The 21,783-nt window shown below is 38.8% G+C and overlaps 1 protein-coding gene across 1 annotated transcript; it reads right to left on the bottom strand.

Moving 5' to 3' along the window:
- Positions 1-10,522: 10,522 nt before the first annotated feature.
- LOC135260690 (basic helix-loop-helix transcription factor scleraxis-like) lies at positions 10,523-20,257 on the bottom strand. Its single transcript, XM_064346129.1, has 2 exons — positions 19,406-20,257; positions 10,523-12,058 (listed from the first exon to the last, which is right to left on the bottom strand). The coding sequence occupies exons 1-2, from the start codon at positions 19,934-19,936 to the stop codon at positions 12,020-12,022; spliced, it is 570 nt and encodes a 189-aa protein (XP_064202199.1). The 5' UTR covers positions 19,937-20,257; the 3' UTR covers positions 10,523-12,019.
- Between the last annotated feature and the right edge of the window lie 1,526 nt (positions 20,258-21,783).

Raw genomic sequence — 21,783 nt, 5'->3', positions numbered from 1 at the left:
TCATGTGTAATTAGCAATTATATTATGCGTTCACATAACTGGTATGACTTATGCACATCACACATGCACTATCAATAAATATACTTCCCCACAAAACAGTTGCTAATTTCCACACAACAAACCACACAGTACATAGGCGGTACATAGAAATGGCCATTCCTAACTGAGGGCAAGTGGTAACCTGTAGCACCCTAGTGAGTAGCTAGGGGGGGCTAATGTAGCGGTAAACTGAGGAATTGAACCTCAGTGGGATGAAGCACAGTGGGTCTCACTGCTACAGACTTCAGACTGGTACTTATACAGCCCAGACATGAACCAGATATGACTAGGCTATAGGGGTAAGCCTGTACTTGTGACAAGTTGCTATGCTGACTGAGCTACTTGGAAGCCTCCAGACCCTCTTTTTTCCCTGATTATACAATATCTGAATAATGCAGTGTCTAATTTATTCAATCCATCTTTTCTTCCTTGCTTTAATTCATTCATTTGCATCCCAACGTATAAACAGTTGTAACATATCTTAAGCCAGTCATGGTATTTGATTCATGTCCTCACTCATTTTTCGCTGCGTGCCAAATAAGCATTACCCTTCGAAAATCCTCAATGATGCGTTGAAAGCAACATCCATGCTTATTTCAAGTCCCTGTTTCCTCTTCGTTTTTGGACTCACCAGGCCAACAGACTTCCAAACCGTTTCCGAAGACTCTCACTCCAGAGAGGGATAAACTGTGGAGCTGTCAGGATGTCAGTCTAACTAGACATCAGGGAGGAAGTGCCTGAACATGAACTCAGTTCCAGGAGACACCTTGTCACAGAGGTGACATAAATCAAAGATTCTTCACCTGTCATAGTGCACAGACAAGGCACTATCTAGCATGAAGTGTCCTGCCTCCTCTCTCCTCTGGTAAAGATGTTTCAGTTTAACCCATATCCGCCTTGATCCTCAGCATTGTCACCAAAGCCTGACAAACCTCTCCTGCAGCAACAGAAGTGTGTTCAGAGCTTTTTTTAATTTTTCAATTTGAATGTGAACCTGGGTGATGAGATCTTTCACAAAAAATCTTGTAAGGGTGATCATATTTTCATGTTAGGCTATTGGCCTATACTGTATAGTCTTTTTCTGCTTTCTACAGGCTTTCTACATGAACCATGCCACACTGGTGTGTAAATAACTTGTAAATGGCCATGTAGCCTGAAATGGCTTCTGTACAAATTAGTTTTGTGCTGTTTACTTTGGCTTAGAAACATGTTGAAATATTAGTGGCCTTGAGGTGACCCTTCATATAAAGATGATGATAGCAAAAATTCATTTTTGAACCATGTAAAACACAATTGAAACAATACCTACTTTTAGCGAGTACATGCGTTGATAGGGTATGCAGCGCTAATATTTAATTTATTACAGAGTACAAATTCAATTTTTTTACGTCATTAAATTTGAGTCACTTGCAGCATTACAAGCTGTCATCCCTGCTGTATGACCGCCTCCCCATCCAATCAGGTCTCCAGGTCCCCTTAGTATGAACATTCTGGCTCAGTGCTGGTGCAGCCCCACAGAGAAACTCCCTTAAGACACAAGGCATCTGTCTCAGATTGATGACTCGCTACTATTGAATATCAATGATCTGTAGCAGTCTCGTTCTGATGACCTGCCACTGTCCCTTTCTAATGTTTTGCTGCTGTCTCAGACGAATGAACAGGGCTGTCTCCCACTGATTACCTACTGTCGTCTCACATGGATGACCTGCAGCATCCGAGAGGCTGAGAGCGAGGAGGCTTCCTACCAGGAGGTGGAGCTGATGGAAGCTTGACACCGAATTCAGTACACCTAGCTATTGGCTTCCTTGATCCGAGGGCTCCCAGAAAGACACTATACAGTTCAGTTTTCATCACCTCATTCTCTGTGATACGGGGGTGGGAGAGATGATTTGTTATACATAGTAATTTTCTTTTCCTGACTAGTGTATATATCTTTCTTTTGCTACAGAAAAAGTTGGAGAGAATGGGCCAGATGTCAGTACATGGAAAACATTTGTTTTAGGTTTTCTCAAGCATGTTCAACTCTCTCTTCAAGCCAATCATGTACCCTGGAGCCCCTGTTTTTGTGTGGATGCAGAGTACTCCAGAGTACAGGATTATACGGAACTATTTACTCGGCTATTTACCTTACCTATTTACAACCTGTCGGCAGCAATTTGCATGACTAATATGTGAATAAAACTTTATAGGTAAATATAATGTTAAAGTCCTTGAAGTATTTTAGTAGCAGCTACATCGTTCTTAAAACAGGCACCACAAAAGTGGAATGTGCTTAAACAACGGATGAAAAAAGTGGTACCAAACAGCCATTTAGTTTATCCTGCAAGCCAACGACAAAAGTATCCTGTCTCTTAATAATGGAAGATAGATACTATAGCTACAGCTATAGCTGAACATTATTCTCATTCACAAAACTAATGTTTGCTGAACTTGCCCAGAAATCTCAATGTGTCAGTTAGACTCTTCCTTGCATGTTTTATTCAGCTGTATAATTTAATATATTAGCTAGCTAATATTTCTTTCTCAAAAATCATATCATATATCATATCATATATCATATCATATAATGGTACAGTAGCCAAAGTAAAATCTGATGCAAATGTATCACACTTTAAAAATTGGTAGTCCCCTGCATATTAGCCTGAAATACAACAGAAAGTCACAGGACAAGGCAATTTAGGCTTTGTCTGTGTGGATTTAGCTTCCTCGTTGCTAAGCCCGTTACTAGGAAGTACAGGGAGAATGAGGAAAACACTTTTAGAGCATAAAAAGAGGCCGCTTCCTGCACCTAGACTGAAAGGTAGCCTGTGGCCTCTATTTAGGGGCCTTGCTGGATGGAAGTTTTTTTTTCCTCCCCAATGTTTTTTCCATGTGGTGGGAAGAATGAGCGAAGACACATTTTGGAACTAAAAGTCCTGGCTCCTTTCGCAGAACAGCTTCCTACTCAGCTCTGCGTGGCCTCAGTACTGAGACTTAACTATGCAGAGGCACTCAATTCAGTAGCTGCAGTGGGAGGAAGGGAGATGGAGAAGAATGGCAGTCAGACACACACTGCAAGCAGCCAAGTTTTCAGGAAAATGGAGAGAAATGTCTGGACTGCAAGGTCGAAAGGTGCTGAGATTGACATGGGAGCAGCTCATATTACTCGTCTGCTTGTAGGTTTGATGGGTCAAAGAGGACATTCTCTGGGTGCACAACAAGGGCATGGATTGCATTCCCTAATTTGAATACATAGAACTGTGAGGAAATTCATTTAGCAAACTAAGGTAAACTGGCTTGTTGAAATGCCATTGTATATTTATTACCCCATTGTAGGAAGGCAACTCCTGAGAGAAAAAGCAAAATTCACCTTTTCTGCCTCAGCAACACTGGATGATGATGCTTTTCCATGTGTTTACATGTATAACACACCACAGTCAACAAAGTACAGTGCATAAACACAATTTCCACATTAGCATCTTGAACATATTGGGTAAGATTCTGTTCCTGATCTCTATAAAGTGTTTTTTTTTTTTTTGAAAACAATGAAGAATGTGAACAAGGAGATGGATTTTTCTACCTCATAGCAACTTGCAGCACACAGCATGCCTCTGCCAGATTGATGATGTATAGTTGCACCCTTTTACATGTACATAGTGAGTCTGAATAAACAACTACTTGTTGATATTCACAACCTCAGAGGGCTACAAACTCCATTGTCCGCTGAGGTTTAAAAGGTTTGTTTGTGTTTTGGCATGCAGTTCTGTCTGGTTAAAAGAGAACAGCAGAAGGAAGTCATGTCTTCTTTGAAGAGACACATTTTTCTGCATCAATGGGGTTGTTTGGAATGGAGAAGTATCGTTTTGCCTTCTGTACAATATCTGGAACGATTTTTTGCCTCTCTCTCAGGACTCCCTGAATGTCAGTTTGGGGCCTTTTTTGTGTGCCAATAATTTGTAATCAGCCAGTCTGGAAGTACCATATTTGTCAAACACTAGAATCACATCCAGCAGACTCAAATTGAGTCTGCAGACTTGATTGAGGTCAAAAATTTGGACAACCTCAAGGAATTTGTGTAATCGTTGAAAGAATCACAGTCTCTATTGGAGTGCACTGGGGTTGTAATATGTTGTCAGTTTCTCAGCAAGTTGTTTGCATCTTTTGGTACATCTCTCATTTGATTTTGATGTATGCTTGAGATTATTGGCTTGTTGAAAAATCCATTCATGGCAAAGTTTGAACTTCCTGGCACAGCGAACTGGGATTTGTTCCAAAACGTCTTGGTACTCACTGGAGTTCATGATTCCATTGACCTTAACATGGGTCTGATAACCAGAAGATGCAAAACCTAGCCATCACCTCAATAATGCACTACTATATGTCATTGTAGTTATGACTTTCTTTTCAATATGCAGCACTGTATGCATCCTTCTTTCCTTCTTGTTGTTGTTCTTCTTCTTCTTTATTTTTCAGCTGTACTTGCCCTTATCTCTGTTTCTATGCTAAAAGGGTAACCTTAGGGGAGTCCTTTGACAATGGAATGTATTTCTTGTGCTAATAAATTAGAGACTGTGGCCACTTCAATATAAAGATCAGTGCGCAAGGGGAATGGAGGCCCACAAAGTGAGAAGCCCTGGTGTTTAAATCAAAAGGAAGTGGTAGAAGTCGACTGAGGACTCAGGAGCGTATGGAACACTGCCTGCACCATGCGCTAGGTCACTGGGTTTATCATGTGCTAATTCTGAGGTTTCGGCAAATGTTTTGGTAAACCCATTGATTTATTCACAGAGAAACCCTGATTCTTCTGTTGTATTTTCTTAATTTGCATTGTTAATAAGAAAGATTTAATCAGCAAAGAGTATTTGAAGTCATTTGGCTTATGGGCCTTTTAAGGTGTGGCCAATATTGTATTACAAATCACGACCCCGGGAGTCTGTTGGGAAGTTCTGTGTGAGCTGTATGAATGGTGGATGTACATATGATTTGTTTTCTTTACTGCTGTCACAGAAACGTGAAAGACATCAAAAATCGGCTGTGAGACATTTGGAGCTGCATCGCGTGATCGAAAATATCGCAAGGGTACTTAGAGTCGATTCACTTTATCCGCATTATTACAAACTTCTCACACAGAAACTTAATTGTACTCAAATGTCCTGTTTCTGGTTTCGATTTACAAACTACACAGAAGTTTAGTCTGTGTACTTTTCATTACAAAACAAAGTATCGTGATCTGCAGTTATAATGTTTGAGACGTTCCACATGAGTCTTCCTTCCCTTTTATAAATTTAGATAAAAACAAACTGATAAAATGGCACACGTCAGGAAGTCTGGGGAGGGGAGCAGGGGGGATTCGTTTTATTATTTTTGTTATCCCATATTTTGATTTCATAATTGGTCCAGGTCCAGGTGGTGTGCTAATGTGCACCAGATGGGATCTGTAGCAATCCCAACATTTTTCCAGTGCTGGTGAAGAGGGTAATAAAAGTGAGGATTTCCACAGTTGTGCAGACGCACTCGTGCTCAGACTCTGAAAGGGTAATGAGAGTGAGACAGACCACAGAATTACACTCTGTTTTTATTCAGTGCTGGGACTGACAAAGGGAGAGATTTCTTTCCAGTATTAAAAATGCAGGCCCTATAGGCACAAAAAGACCAAGGCCAACAGAAGTGGAGCTCTCTCTCTCCCTTTTCCCTTTCTGTCCTCTGTGAAATCAGTCAGTTAATTTATTTTTATTTTATCTGCCCAACAAGAACATTGGTTAAATATTAAATCAAATATTTTAAATTAACAGCACGGATAACATCTCATCATATTATTTTTTGAGAATATGCAAAACCTAAAAACGCTAAAGAATATTGGTCCCTTAATGGCAAGCAAATATAAAACTTTGAGAGAAAATCTGTTTGCATATTTTGGTGGTTGTTGGCTGACTCTAAAAGTCAAAGTTAGTTTGCAGGTGCTGCACTGCAATGGAACAAAATCTTGTCCTCATATGTTAAAGTAAGGATTGTGTATATCAGTTTGGTGAGCTGAAAAAAACCCTAGAGCCCCAGATTCGCTTGTAAAGCGATTAAAGCCTCTCTGCCACATTTCACTGCCAGGGCCACTTCCTTAAAAATCCTCAGTCTGTCCCAGTTTAGCCTCCAGGTGCTTAAGAGGGTTTCTGAGGTAATACCTACTTTTTCCAGCAGGTGTCAGTTTGATCAAGCCATAACATCAGTAAAACAGTAAAAAAAAACATGAATGTTGGAGGTGACTGCAGTTGTCACTCTGATTTTTAACATTTAAAAAATACATGGCTAAATGTGTCGGTGCGTGTATCTGCGTGTGTGTGTGTGGCTGGTTCAAAACCATATGTGGAGTAACTAAAGTGACCTTATCTTTGACAAAGAGACAAGTTCACCTCAAGCAACCCTGTGTAGGATCCACAGGAAGAACCCTGAACTGGACCTCCTAACCTCTGAGAAGCTACAAGGCCAGGCTGAATGAAGCCTGAGTTCACTGAGTACACCATACAAAAGAACATCATCAGTGACTTTACAGGCGAAGGTGATGCACATACTGACTGAATAATTATTGGTCTATTATTCAGAATCAGGGGATTAGGGATTATTATTCAGCTATTATTCGGACTATAAGCGTGCTTATTTAGGAACATTACAAATGACCGTAAAGTGACAGAAGCAGAGAAGTACAGCACATTCTGTGAGCCAGGGGCACTAATGATGTGCTACTGAATGAGATGAATGAAATGTCTTTAGCCAGGCCTCATTGACCACTAAAACTTCCTTTCTGGAAGTCAGTGCTTCCGAGATTGAGAAGCTGAGCTGGTAGTCAGAGATTTGCCTCTCCCAAACCCAGCAAGTCCGACAGATATCTGCTTCTGATTAAATTTTACTGGAAATGGCTTTTTCACTTATAGTTACAGGACTGGAGTGTTATTAAAGCTGACATCAGCTTAAAACATATATTGATTTAAAAAAAATCCCTTTTTCCTGCAAGCTATTTGGCCAAAAGTTTTATGCAAATGAAAAAATGGCATTTTGTAATGTAGTAGATGTAGAATGTTTTAGTAGGTCTGCACTGTTGCAGTGGTTTCGTTTCACAGGATTTAACAGGAATTGGATTTATAAAATAAAGCTCAAATTAAAAAGTGTAAATAATACAGTGTTCAGATACATATGGTAAAGTGGTGCACTTGGAAACAGCATGTTGAAAGCATCACATTCTCATGAGCAATTCACTGCACTCCTAGCAAAACTCTTGATTTCTAGGAAACAAGCATTTTCAGCTGAGACATTCAATTTAAAAGTCTGTAATTTTATCCAGGGTTTGTTTTTTGTTGGCAACTTTGTTTTATTCATGTTTCATTCAATCATTTCATTGGCCACCGAAGTCACAGTTCTGCCATAAACAACCAAAGAAGTTCATTACCACTTGATTACAACCGCTTAATTTTTTTTATTGGAAGCACAGTGTGTATTGTGATTAGTTCAGACATGCGGCTGAGCCTGAATAATTGTTTTTGAGAGGGACGGAAAACCCGGTTTTACGAAACAACGCTGCTTCTGGCGCTTCTGATTGTATTTCAGCATGTGCTCAGAGGGCAGGCAATGCTAATTACCCAAACTCCCCTGCCCCACGAGGAAAACTGATCTCTTTCACTTTGACCGCCACTTGTTCCTGTGAAGTCCTTGTGGATTCACAGTCTTTGCCATCATCACTGTGCATCCAGATGTCCGCAACACCCTGTCTCAACCCCTTTTAACATCAAAACGTGCTGTGGCGTCTCTGCTGGAATTCATACGCTTAGCTCTGCAGCCCACGCAAAGATTTACACTGACTTTACGATTATATGCAGAGGGTTTTATTCTAATGAATAGATCTTGTCTTTTGGTGATGACAGACCGGACACAGTGGTGCTGCAGATGATGAAACTGTCTCCCTCGCCTTGCAGTCCTACTCACGGTCTCTCTGCGTGATATCAAAGGAGTGTAGGGAAAAATCAAGACTTTATGCTCACAGAAGATGTGATGTGATACATCTGGGCTGTAAGCCAAAGGCTTCTGTGGCTGAACCCCTTTAATCTTATGGATATTGAAGACTTCTTCGGTTCTGGTGTGTTGAACAACCACTCTATGAAACAAACGTTTGCGTTCAGGGCATTTTAAAGCGCCATTCTCTGCTTTGGAAAATTGGACTAAACAGTATTAAATTGATCAGTTGTAATTGATATTGAACATAGGCTAATCAACAATGGAATCAGCAGGAAATCTCTTTTATTAGCCTCTTTTAACAGTCTCTGCAGATTAGAATCGTATTCTTTTTCAGGGAATGTTGATACAGTCTGGGATGTGGTTGGGTGAGTCATGTGCCAGGTTTGATTGTGCGAAAAAGCCCGGCTGTAATATGCGGGGCCATTACCACTGTGTGAATGGGTGTGAGCGTGTGAGCTGGTGCCAAAGCAGCCACCTGTCGTTCCGTAGCAGTAGTTTTAGGACTTCCTTTCATGCAGACTTCTCGGTGCTCCCAGTGGGCCCAGCGTGAGCTCTAGCCAGGGGCTTGATTGAAACCAACTGTTAACAGGGGTTATCTTCTGCAGGCTGGCTGGCCAGGTGAGGCCCAGGAGGAGGTGAGTAACTGGGCCCTTTCGTGTGGCCAGTGCAGAAGCTCAATCAGAGAAGCTGAAGGAAAGAGAAGCTGTCCAGACCACTTTATTTCTCATTTTCTTTCCTTCCCCCACCTCTGTTCTTCCCTCCTCAGCACTGCAGGGTTTTACTGAAGAGGACTGTAAAAGCATTCATGTCTTTGTGATTCTAAAAATGTATAACATGATGAAAAGTGATGAAAATGACTTCTCCAGTACATTTTTTCCCCTCGCACCAATTTCTTTGTCTTCTAATCTAATGAAATATGAAAATGAGGAGGTGCTGTTTATGTGTAAAGTGTAATAATTCTTGGGCAGTTCAGCAAATCTCGACTTGTCATAAGGCTATAAACTAGAGCATGTTTATTGAACAGAATGATTTTCGTCCAAGTCTTCAACATTGCTGTGTTCCTGATTCTTTTCATTGCAATTGCCTTTGTTTCTGATGACTGTCACAAAGCTGTCCGTGTGTTGTCATTTATAGATGCATAGATGAAACACATGAAAGGAACCACCAGTCTTCTGTGTCAGTTAAGAAGTTTAAGAATATCAATGGCAATCGTGTACATATACGAGCAATTCACATATGGGTTCACAACACCAATCTTTTATTTCCCTGTGGCCTGGAGCCTATGAATGCAGACAACTGATTTATAGTTTTGTCATATATGTAAAATGCTTTCCACTCTTAAGTGACTATACAATATGTGCAATGTCCCCATGTTAGTAAGAAATTGCTTGATATAAATCATCTGTACGTGTAAATATGTCTAAATCAATGACCATCCTATAATATAATAAGGATATATTCAGGAATGTGAATAGTGGAAGGGGGTGGAATGTGAGTGACAACTGAAAATCTGCACACTTTCTGCCAATCATATTACTTATGGAATATGAGAATTATTGAATGCATTAATTTGTTCTTTTCTCTTTTCTCTCACTCCTTTTTTAGACAACATTTAAAAAACATTTCTGTCAATACAGAAAAAGGCAAGATTATGTACACACCAGGAAAGCTACTGCAACTGAAAGCAGATGTCAGCTTCTTGCTTCCTGATGTGACAGCCCCTGCTGGGATGAGCACTGGTCTGCAAGCACGATACGATTGTTTTTGAATTTACCTCCCCCGAGTTGTAACCCCCATGTACAGTTAAAGTTTCTTTGAAAAATGCTGTTCAAAAACCTCTGTGTCTCAACAGCTCACCACCTGTTAATAGTATAAAATGGGATCCAATGACATATTCAAAATGGCTGTTTATAATGAATGGCTGCAAAATGATGTATTGTGTTGTGTATTCTAATCTAATGCTAACTCAATGAGAAACTATTGGACTGTTGTAAACTTTTATACTGTTATATAATGTGCTCATTGAGTTTTGTCCATTACATACATTTACCAGTATCCTCTAAGTGCTGTTGAGTCACTGTTTCAATTAGAAAATAGCCAAATTACTTGAAGTTGAGCAAAATACTGGATTAAACTGCAAAGACTACATAAAGAAAACAAAACACAGTTTGCAGGTAGCCACTGGATTTTGAATCTTGGTCAACACAACATATTTGATAAATGGGTTGACAGGGTGAATAAATTGTTTTAGCTGGACATTTTATTTGGGAAATTTTGAAAATGATTACTTCTGAAAATTTCATACTGTGAAGATAGTCCGCTCATATGCCTTTGCACCACCTGCAACCCACTGGTTCACATAGTGATGTTGATAAAGATTAACAGCAGCTACAGTATACTCCTATGTAGCATTGCAGTGATAGTAGGCAATATGTCCTGTTTTAGTTCAATATAGTATACTTTATTAAAATAGGTGAGGCAATTTTGCTAGAATGCTTCACGGGGCCATAATGAGAAAAATAACAATTTATTATATGTATGGAAGAAAGATTCACAATACCATATAAATAATACAATATATAAATACATTACAAAATAAATTATTACAATTTTTTATGTTTTAAATGTTGTATTTGTCTTCAGAAATACAGATCAAATTCATATAAAGGTAAACACATGATATGAAGCTCACTGAAAGCATGGAATGATCATTGAACAAATGTATTTTGTCACATCAGCTAACTATATTTAATTAAAAAAAAATGAGATGGATAGACTATCTGATACAAAGTAAATCTAATTTTCCATTAGCTCACTTGTTAGCTACCCATTTACCTTCCTATATTTTAGACCATATGTAAACCTTAGTTAACTCAAACATTCCAAGTATGGTCACTAGAATTATGGATGGCAGATATACCACTTTTTTTCTACCCACATATTACAACATGTTGCTAGCTAGCTATTTAAAGATTTTCTCCCTTCAGTCATATTAATAAGCACACCACTAAGTCCTAGCCAACAAGCAGGGCCATGTCAAACCAGGGGAGACAAGGCATATTTGAAATAATGGAACCATGAAAGTATTGAGGCCGACACGTTGTCGCCTCACAGAAAGAAGGTCTGGGTTGGGCCTTTCTGTGTGGAGCTTGCATGTTCTCCCCGTGCCCATGTGGGTTTCCTCCAGGTATTCCGGTTTCCTCCCACAGTCCAATTACATGCAAGTAGGCTAATTGGAGACTCTAAGTTGCCCATAGGTTTGAGTGAATGATATGTATGCCCTGCGATAGATTGGCAACCTGTCTTGGGTGTATTCCTGCCTCTCACCCAATGCACGTTGGAGGGTAATATGCTGACCTTTTTACCTGAAGAATTATCAATACAACCGAAGGACTCCTGATTTAGACAATTAGATTAGTGAATAGAGTTCTATGTAGTGACACAAACTCTCTATCAAAGAAACTAAGTACCCTCTGAGGATCATGATCAACAATGATGACAGTTGTCTGGTCTTTTTTTTCTGGCTCGCTAATCCTATATCCTGAACTCTCACCGCCATGTTTCTGCTTGTCCTTCAATTCCTCTCTCGGCAATCAGCCTTTTGTTTATAATATATTTGTGAGTGAGCTTGCATCTCAAACGCCAACACATTCTGTATTTGGCATTCAAAGAGATAGCTTAAGATAAGTGATGCCAGTTCATTGGATTGGGTTCACAGCTTAACAGGAATACCTGTGGTTGTTTGGTTCATGAGGCAATGAAATAACAGGCAGTTAACAAAAAAAAAATCAGAGATATCAATTTTTCATGGGCAATTCAGAATTCTTCTTCAAGAAACAAACCCAACAAACCCATTGCATTAACATATATAAATATATATTTGGATATATATATACAACCAAATTCCAGTCCTGTGAGTTTATCAATAGCAGTTGAATAAAGGGAGGTCCCTTCTGTACATGACTTGCAAATCTGTAGCTTCTTTTGTCATTCTCCTTCAGCATTAGCTTCTTAGTGCAATTTTTCTTTCTTTGTCTTTGTTCTGAAAAAGAAAACAGTGGAGTCAGTTGGCTTATTCTTCCTGCAACCAAATAATGTTCTGCACATTTTATTTCAGATATTAGGCTGGGAATATTTTGGCAGTTTTTATAAAGTTGGCAAATGTTTTTTTATTTTTTTTATTTTTTACTGTAATGGATATTGAATTGGAGCAATCCATTTTATTGTGGAAAATATCAGTAAGTACAATAAGCATTAATGCAAGCCAAACAATAAGCATTGAGGTATGCTGGGTACAAACACTTTCCATATGTGTTACAGATAAAATCACCCTTTTAACAATGCTTCAATGAGGACAGCAAAGTGATATTAAAAGTGCTTTATTTTAAACAAAAATCTGATAAATTTAATTAATTTTAATTTTAATTTAATTTAATTTTATTCTCTTTGCATTTTGAATATAAAGAGATTCAGCAGTCAGCCATTTATCAAGACACAGCAAACCTCTGGACTGTAGGATAAATCCATTCTCTGAGCTGCCTGAGTTTCCTTGAAGTCCAGGTTGTCTGGCCAGGAAGTGGACCTTGGGAAATGATTTGCCTCAGATTTTCCGTTCTCACCTTTCCTCACTTTGTGGCACACCTGGATTCCATTACTCTCCCCCACTCTGGTGAGAACCAGAGTAATTGGGAAGTCATTGTTTTCTCAGCCACAGGCGAATGAGGTAGGGCAGCACTCACAGTCATAACACACTCCCCAAGTCAAATGGAGTCTCATTCAAAAAAATAACCATGATTTTCCCCCCAAAAGTGCCACAATTAAGTGACAAATCCTTTAAGATGAAAGGGTAGTTAACTGCACCTGAACCAATGTGGTATTGAATAACATTTGTTGTAGATTTTTTCAAATTTGTACTTCTTATTTGGCAGCTTGTGGTGAAATTTTAATCTTAAAAAAAAAAAAAAAAAAAAAAAAACAATTATTTATTTATTCATTTATTTCGTGAAATGACATAGTAAATGACAGCTCAGGCAGGTAGCTCATATGTTCCCCCATTAACCTTATTTTCTAACCACATATGGTTGGTTGGTTGCTTGATGCCAGGTATGGCTGACAGTTCCATAAAAGATCACATCTGGGGCACATGTCAGATGCTCATGCTGTGTATAAGGATATTCTGTGGACTTCAAGGCCTGTAACTTTACCCCGTACATCAAACTCATCTGTTTGGGCTGTTATTAAAAGCGATCCCTCAGCTCATATTGCTTTCTGGACCATATGCTCTGCCACTGAAAATGACTTGGCTCCTTTTAAGGATGTCACTCACACTTTTGCAAACGGTAGTTGTTAAGATGACACGCATCACCCTCCCTCAGCTGCCTAGACCAAACATCAGAAATAACCGTCGAGGTTCCCTCTTCCTAAGCGTTTGCCAGCTGTTTCCCATAAAGGTTGGATAGGGGTAATGTTTCTAACTCAAGATACAGTCTTTAATAAAAGCCTAAAAAAACCGACATAATAGTTCATTATGATTCATTCATAGATTGAAATGCAGCTGTTGCTTGCATTTTAATATAAGATGTCCGTCTGTCCGTCACAGCATCTGTGAAAGTGCAGGTTTAATTCTTTTTCTCAGCTTTTAAAACCACCCTTAAACCATCTTTAAAGACCTTGATCACTTGAACTTTTCATTCTTGCTTACAGCTGTTATTAAGCATCCCATAAAATTCATCATATTCTTTTGTTAATTTAAGCTGTTTTGTTCATGGATGGGAGCAGTTATGACAAGTCTAACATATAAGAGACTGCCCTTACATGTTAGACTGGTCAACTGCTACCATACGTCAATTATTAAAACACTCACAGTGTCTTGTCAATACCAATACACAAGACACAGAATGAGCTAAAAGTAGACAGACTTTCACAATGATTGATCAAAAGTTCTGTTGCTCACCTAGCAAAGTGCAAATACCTTCAGTCATGCTGTTGCAGAAAAGTTATTTCACAAAACGTGGCTTTGACAAGCATAGTAATTTCATGGGCTGAACTATGGAGACTTTCTCATTGTATGGTCTACATGCACTTTGTGAGTATATTTAGATATCATTATTAGGATATGTATGGCCCGTGTTAATGGACAAGGAAATAAATGGTTCCCTTACTTTCTTTTTTGTTTCAAAGACCTATGTTAAAAGAACTCTTATGTCTTTCACCTGATGTCACAATCATGAATTTAATTAAAAGATTCTATCAACGTGTCATCATTTTTAAAAATAATGAGAATATGTTCAAACAGTCATGCGCAATTCTAGTTAGTACTATTAAAATCAATATAATATTAGTTTATTCATTCCCTCAGGGGAAATTATGTTTAGGGCAGAGATAGTATGTCTGCTTAAACCTTTTTAGCGTTATGATGCTTTAAGACACAAACACACACAACAAGCCTCAGTGAGCCCATGGTGCGACTCCACCGTCTGCTTTGAATCACCACTTTAAGGGCTCAGACTGGACTTTCAGTCGATGTCATCATGCAATAAAACCTCAAACTGCACAGAGGCTGGAAGGCTGAGCTGGAAACACGTCACTTACGAGCTTTAAGACATTTAAACTGGGTATTAGTTTTTTAAATAAGGAATATACGCCACACTCACTCCAAGACAAATGCAAGTCTATGCCAGATGTGTGAAAATAGAGGCAGAAATAGAAGCTCGGACTTTGACAGGAGGGCACACAAACCAGCCGTACACATTGTGATGAAACGCATGCTGTTCTAAAAAGCCCAGGGCCCCAGATCTGTCTGTCATCTCCGCTAAAGCAGAAGCCGTGTTATTCTAACGTCTAAAATCAGAACAATAATTCTCTGTGAGGTTCTGCTTCTGGTTTGGTATCGGGCATATGTGCAGCAGACAGCTTGTCACTGAGAGACATGATTGATGCCCATACATTTTGGGTTTAAAAGAGGTAATCATATTGATTCAGATTTTTGGTTAATGAACAGTGCTTTTTGTTTTTGGTCACTTGAAAGAAAACACGCGCATGCAACACTTCATCCCCGTGTGCAAAACATCTGCTAGCAGTTATTCAATTAATGGATGGGTGTATTTTTTCTTGAGAAACAACAAGTATCAGTCAAAAGTGTGTGAGGGCCATATTGATGCAAAAACTGGGCATGACTGCTGTAGGTGAGATTATGGACCGGTGTTGGGGGGTGGGGGGGCCAGGGGAGATAGTGATTGTAGAACAGAGAGTGGAGGGCTGGATTGTTGTCTGGCCTCTGATTGTCATGTAAGCAACGCGTGGATTTTTATTTATTTTCTCCTTTATTTGGCACATCCACCCCTTCCCTCCAAGTGAGTGGCGCTCCATCCGATCACCCTTGTCGCATATGTCGAGAGCTAAGCCTGAGTGGTGAAAACATTTTCAGTTTCTATGCCTTGTTGCTTTTCTTGACTTACGGTCATTGTCTGATACCATTATGACCATAATAATATATTCATGCCAGTTAAATTAATGATTTTACCTTGCAAAATGAAAAAAGAAAAAATCTTTCTGAAAAATGAATATGAAAATTGTTCATATAAAATCACTAACAGGCAAAATGTTAAAAGCAACAAAGTTAATGAATTACATGGCTAATTTTGTTGCCCAAATACAGAGTTGGAGGGGATTTTACTGTGACAATGCATTATAGACTCTGTGGCAGCTTGCTCTGTGGTTTTCTGCACCTTTCCCAAAAAATATTAATAAATCAGAACATCCCTTTGAAATGATAGAGAATGCTCCATCTTCAAAAGCTGCATTTCCATTGGGCTGCATTTACTTGGTCAGCTCTACCAGATTCAAACTGAAGCCATATCCTTTACAAACTGACCACCAAACCAAAGTTACTGATGATCAATGCAGTCTTGCAATGCAGACAGGTGAAGCTAAGGTTGTCGTATTTATGCTATAAAAAAAAAAATCATTGGCCAGAGTAAGTCTTTAACAATGCATAATCCTTGCTAGGTGTCAGGATCTTTGGTAACATATCCTAGAAAGTTCATTCTGGACAAATATTCATTTTATCTATGCCAGGGTGAATGTAGTGTGTATGTGAGCATTATTCATGACAAAGGATTTTGCTCTAATTTCTTCAAAACCCAAATGACAAAACCATAAGCATAAGGATTAAACTAGACGGTTACAATAAAATATGGGGACAGATATCAAATGAAGTATAGGCAAGTGTAGATAGATTAAATTCTCTTGCATTGCAATGGTGTGAGTTTTAAAATTAAATTTAAACATATTTAACACAATGAATTTACACATACATGCACAAATAATGCAGGCCAGTGGAAATGGTTAGAAGAGGATAGAAGAGTGCTAAGGTAGAATAAGAAGTACAGAAATAATCAGTTATGGAAGCCTCTGATTGTAATCTTTAAGCGCAGTCAGTTTGCGACAGGGTAAAATAGTAACAAAATAACAACTTGTGATATTTAAAAAATTGTGTTTCACAGAAATAGTTGATGAGCTCAGAATCAGGGAAGAACAATTCTTAACTTGTAGATGCAGTTTCCACATTAGCATTTTTTACACGCCTCCTAACTGTGTTTTAACAAGTCTGGGTTCAATTGAATTTAATCAATCAAATGAACATCATGCTGTCATCATGGATGCTGAGTTCCTACATACAGTGAATTAATCCACATGGAGAATCAATACATGCACTGAAGATATGTGAAAATAAATGCAATAGAACAGTCCACCTGCAATTGACAGTTAACCCTTACATTATGCAAACAAATATCCTCTGACCATTCACCAATAACAAATAGAAGAACATTTTTTTTTTAATTTCAAAAACAATGTTTAATAAAAGTTTATTAAACACATTATGTCCTTTCAAAAAATTAGCTAGATTTTGATAAAACCGTTCAACCAACTTGATGTACAGTAACCATTTTCAGTAATCAAATGGTTCTTGCGCTTCATAAAACGCTGACCCAAATTCTCCCACAGCATCATTTTTGTATGAAAAATGTGCACAGACATTCCACAACACAGCTGTGGGTAAAAACACTTCATATAAGTCGAAGACCCCAAAAGGGTAAAAATCATAAAATCTCACTAAGAAAAAGAGAAGGTATCTGGTATTTCAGCTCCATTACTGACCCATAACATTATAACATTATAGATGTAAGAGAAAGACACTGATCTGCAGAGTGGTCTGGTTTTGTTTAGTCAGAAAAGTAATTGTTAACAAAACAAACAAAAAGTTGTGAAGTGTGATGATAAGGTTAATGGGTGAGATACATGTCTCCTGTAAGTCAGACTCATAATCCACTACTTGTTCTAAACACAAAAACTGAGGTGAATTAAGCACACCTATGATGTTACCTACACTTTATTAATATGCAGAATTAATTTTCTACAGTAAGAAAAAAAGCAAGGGGATCAATGTAATTTCTTAAAAATAACTATTCTAAACATTGGCCTTTACTTTATGCTATATTTTGCTTTTACTTTATTGCTATATTTGTGATAGTTGGTAATTGAATCTATCGCAAAAAAATGTCATAAAACAAGTTTAATATCTCTTTGCCCCATTGCTTATAGCCTTTGCGGTGAGACAAAATACAAGCTAAAGAATTATTTTCAACTTTATGCAGAGGGTTTTCAACAGAGGGAAATCAGTTTTAAAATATGACGGGACGCGTTTGTGCTTTTTTCATTTTTACAATTGAATGCAAATGAATCGCTTCCATGGTAATTAAATACTATTACGCTTACATAACACTTACATATTTACATTGCATTTTGTTCTCCTTCAAGCAAAAATGAAATTGTTGATGCTAGGCTATCCATTATCACACGACATGTCTTCATCGTAACATTCAAATCTGTACTGGCAAGCTTTGCTCAGCTCTGACTGAGTCAGCAGCTGAAAATAATAAACACTGAAGCCATACGTTTGAATCCAGTTGACAGTATTATTAATTACAAGGCATGGAAGAGACTTAGATCAACACAGGACATCCATGTAAATCGTTCAGGAAGTCCACACAGGTAGCTCAGGGAGTAAAGCAGATGTTCACAGAATGTTCAAGGGTAGATACAAGGAACAATTCCGTTTCCAGATTGCAGCTTTTAAGCTACAATATTTGAAATATATTCACTTGCATGCTCTTGCTCTGGAACTTGTGAGTATGTCTGCTCATATGTCATTTTGAATTTTATTATGAATTTGTAGGCTGGCTGATAAAAAATGAGCTTTGACTGTTCCAAAATGGGTTCTTGTCTCATTTTCAGTATTCCGGTTTAACTTTAACTAATACATTTATTGTGCCTGTGATGCCAAAATAAAAAAACAATATTCTAGCCCAGTCATAAAAATGTAAAAATTGTGTTTGTTCACTTTTTGATTTTATACATTTCTCTGTGAACTTTCTATCCTATCGTAAGTTTTATGGCTGCTTGGGAATCTTGAATAAGAAAGAAACTGCATATTAAACAATGTTTAATATGCTATTTGACTTCATAAAAAATGTCTGAAGAAAAACCAAGGAAAGTCTATGATAGAAGAATCAATCAATTGATTAGCTCATTGATTAGCGACTGATTAGCTCATTTTTAGGAAGCAAGCTGAACAATGTTCAATCAAAGACTGAAAGGTCCACTCAAGTGTATTTACCTGGGTCTGATCGGAAGCACTTAGAACTGGTGATTTGTTGTTGTTGTTGTTTTCCCCAACTGATTTACTCATCCCTTACTTATCCCACACTTATCTCACATTCCTAATGGTGCTAAAGACTGAGTCTTACTGCTCGCATGTGTGCTGCAACCTCCATATGCCTTAATTGTGGGAGCATTAATAATGTATATAGGCTCCCCCACACTGCAGGTGGTGTGTAGAGCCTGCCATACCTTTTTCAAGCTTGAACACATATCTAACAAACCATCCAGATTTTCAATTTTGGTGAGTTTTTGGCCAAGTAAAAAGCAAAGAATAACTGTTTCTGAAAAGTTAGATTCGTAATAATAATCTCCAGTAAAATTATTATAACATATCTAACTCCAGAACAGAACTAAAAAACATTCCAGATGACATTTTATTTTTCAAAGTGAGGATGGCATTCTAAGCTTTAATGTACATAGCACTGAGTTCTATAGAAGCTTTAAAAAATTATGCAATTTCTTGTGAATGTAAATGCATTTCATTCATAAAAATATGATTGTTCATTTTTTCACATCTGTCTTAAAAGTAGGTACAAATTGGTTTAAAAAGTAATTTCTCTTTCACAAGTCTTCCACAATTCCATCACAGCAGCAATAAGAAAAGGATCCTGCAGATCTAGCTGTGTTTGTGTGTGTGACATTGACCTTGTTTCAGTGTGGTACTCACGATTTTCCTCTGGTTGCTGAGGCAGAAGGTACAGATCTGCTTGGGTTGAGAGTTTTCAGTGTCCTGGCTGGGGGATCCATTGTGGTGGTAGTAGGAGGGGGAGGTGTGACAAGGCTGCCCGTCCCCACAGGCTTCCCCCACCAGCAGGACATTGCCCAGGTGGGAGATGTAGCTGGAGGCCAGCCGCAGGGTCTCAATCTTGGACAGCTTCCTGTCCGCGGGCTCCGTGGGTATGAGCGTCCGCAGCGCGGTAAAGGCGCTGTTGACGCTGTTGGTGCGGTCCCTCTCCCGGGCGTTGGCGGTGTTTCGCTGCCGGATCTCGCCCACCGGAGATGCCATCACTGGCACCACTGGCCCGCTGCTGGGCTTCCTCTTCTTGCCGACCTTGATCTGGTAACCTGTGCCGTCCAGGCAGAAGGACTTCTCGTCCGAACCTGAGCTCTCGCTGCCGTTTTCCTCGTCCTCCGACAGCATGCTGATATCCGAATAGAGAAACCTGCTGCGGGCCGGCCGCACCATCGCAAATGACATCGTCACCCACCCCAGCAAGATCGCCCTTGATCTTTTAAGAAATATTTTTTTCACTATTATTTGCCAACTTTCTATTCCCTGGGCCTGTCACACCTGTATATAAAGTGCAGTTGATTATTAAGAAATCCCAGAGATTCTTTCAGTCAAGACCCAATTGGGAGCTTCTGGTTCTCAGCGAAAACTTTGTCATGGATTTCCCGTCTCGTTTTGTAAAAACGAAAAGCTTCTAGTGGCTGATTCTCAAAAAAGCAACCCTTCTAAGATGTTTGAGTCTAGGCCTCTCTCTCTCTCTCTGCCTTCCTCACCTACTACACAGATCCACGTGTGATTTCTGTCTGACTGTTTCAGTGTGGTTAGACTTTATAGCCCGTAGGAGTGTCTGGTGCATTTTCCACTCCCCCTTTAGCTGCAGCAAACCCAGAGCAGGCTGTCTGAAAGAGGGAGTCAATCTGTTTTGGTCTGATCAGCAATCTGTCCATTCTTTAGGAGAATGCTGAGGACCCACAGTGGGGGGCACGGTGCAGGTTATCCGTAGGGAATCAGGGAAGAATTGATTTTCTGCATGGTTTCTATAGACCTACAGGGGAGGGGTGATCGGATATTCAGTGGAGAGGTTAAAAAATGGGTTATTCCCATATGCATTATTTGCAAAAAAATCTCTGAACCTGGCAATTGTGTTGGCATCACTGTTCTGTGTGGCACATTCAGAAAAATGTGGGACACCTTGTTGGTGTTCTGCCTTTAACCACTTTGGTCGACAGAACCCTTCACAGTGGTACGGCCCTCTCAAGTTACCCTGTACAGTAGAGGTGACGGGGTCTCATTGAGTCTGGCACTCAGATCCCAGGCCATCTCAGCACACCATAAAATTCTAGAAGGTTCAAGGTAGATTGAGTTTCACTGGTTCAAACCAGGAACTTTTTCGTCAAGTATTTAAGACTTAACCCCTTACCCCTACTGAGAAGCAAGTGAATAGAATACATTTTGAGGAAAGGCACAATGTAAGGCAGAATGACTGAAATTAAATGACTTTAATTTTTACATTTTCGTTTTATTATTTTAAACAACAAACCACAGGCTTTATTATTATTTTTTTGATAGCAGAACCTTCCAGTAGTTCAGTACAGTAGGATTTGACTTCATTGCAAAGGGAAATGTGGGGTGTCTCTTAGTTATATGTTGCACCATTAACCCCAGCTGGATCAGTTTAGTCATGCTGTTTGAAGTGAATGATGTAAAAAAAAAAGAAATTCCGACCAGTGGGAGAGCGCCTGCGATGGGTTAGCATGTGGTGCAGTGCACCATCCAATCTTTCTGTCCCTTTTTGTACAGAAATTCACTGAAAAAATGCATTTTATTAAATCCTACTGTATTGAAGGAATGTCACTATTACAACTGGAATTTTGATTCTTATGATACAGAGTTACAACTGAGTTTGGCATAAAAAATATCTTCAGTTATAAAAAAAATAACAACAAACAGAAATTGAATGAATCCTGAATTTAAAAAAAAAAGAAAAGCGGTGAAATGATCATTTATGATTGCAAAAACTCTATAGGTTACTAATCCATAAGGCTGGGTGTTTCTCATGGAAAATATAATCTGTCACGGAGTAGACACAACAAAGTTTTTTAAATTCACAGAAAACTGCAAAAAAGTGGAACAATATAGAGAAAGTAAATAGTTTGTTAATGGGAATGTCCTGATATGGTGCTGTACTCTTATACTTTACAATGTATCACAGGCTATTCAGAAAATGCTTACAAAAGTGTTATATCATTCTGTTTCAATCAGTAGTACATATACAATACAAGCACAAGGTACAATTTCTGAGGCAATTGTCAATG

The sequence above is a fragment of the Anguilla rostrata genome, chromosome 1 (assembly GCF_018555375.3).
Source record: "Anguilla rostrata isolate EN2019 chromosome 1, ASM1855537v3, whole genome shotgun sequence".
Taxonomy (NCBI): Eukaryota; Metazoa; Chordata; class Actinopteri; order Anguilliformes; family Anguillidae; genus Anguilla; species Anguilla rostrata.
The sequence above is the reverse complement of the archived record's forward strand: the minus strand, read 5'-3'. Positions and strand labels throughout refer to the sequence as shown.

Excerpts from the sequence above, each read along its gene's own strand:
- LOC135260690 (XM_064346129.1), bottom strand. The coding sequence starts at position 19,936 with ATGTCATTTGCGATGGTGCGGCCGGCCCGCAGCAGGTTTCTCTATTCG. Across the intron at positions 12,059-19,405 it reads TCAGCAACCAGAGGAAAATC|AACAAAGACAAAGAAAGAAA; the intron begins GTGAGTACCACA and ends TTTCTTTTTCAG.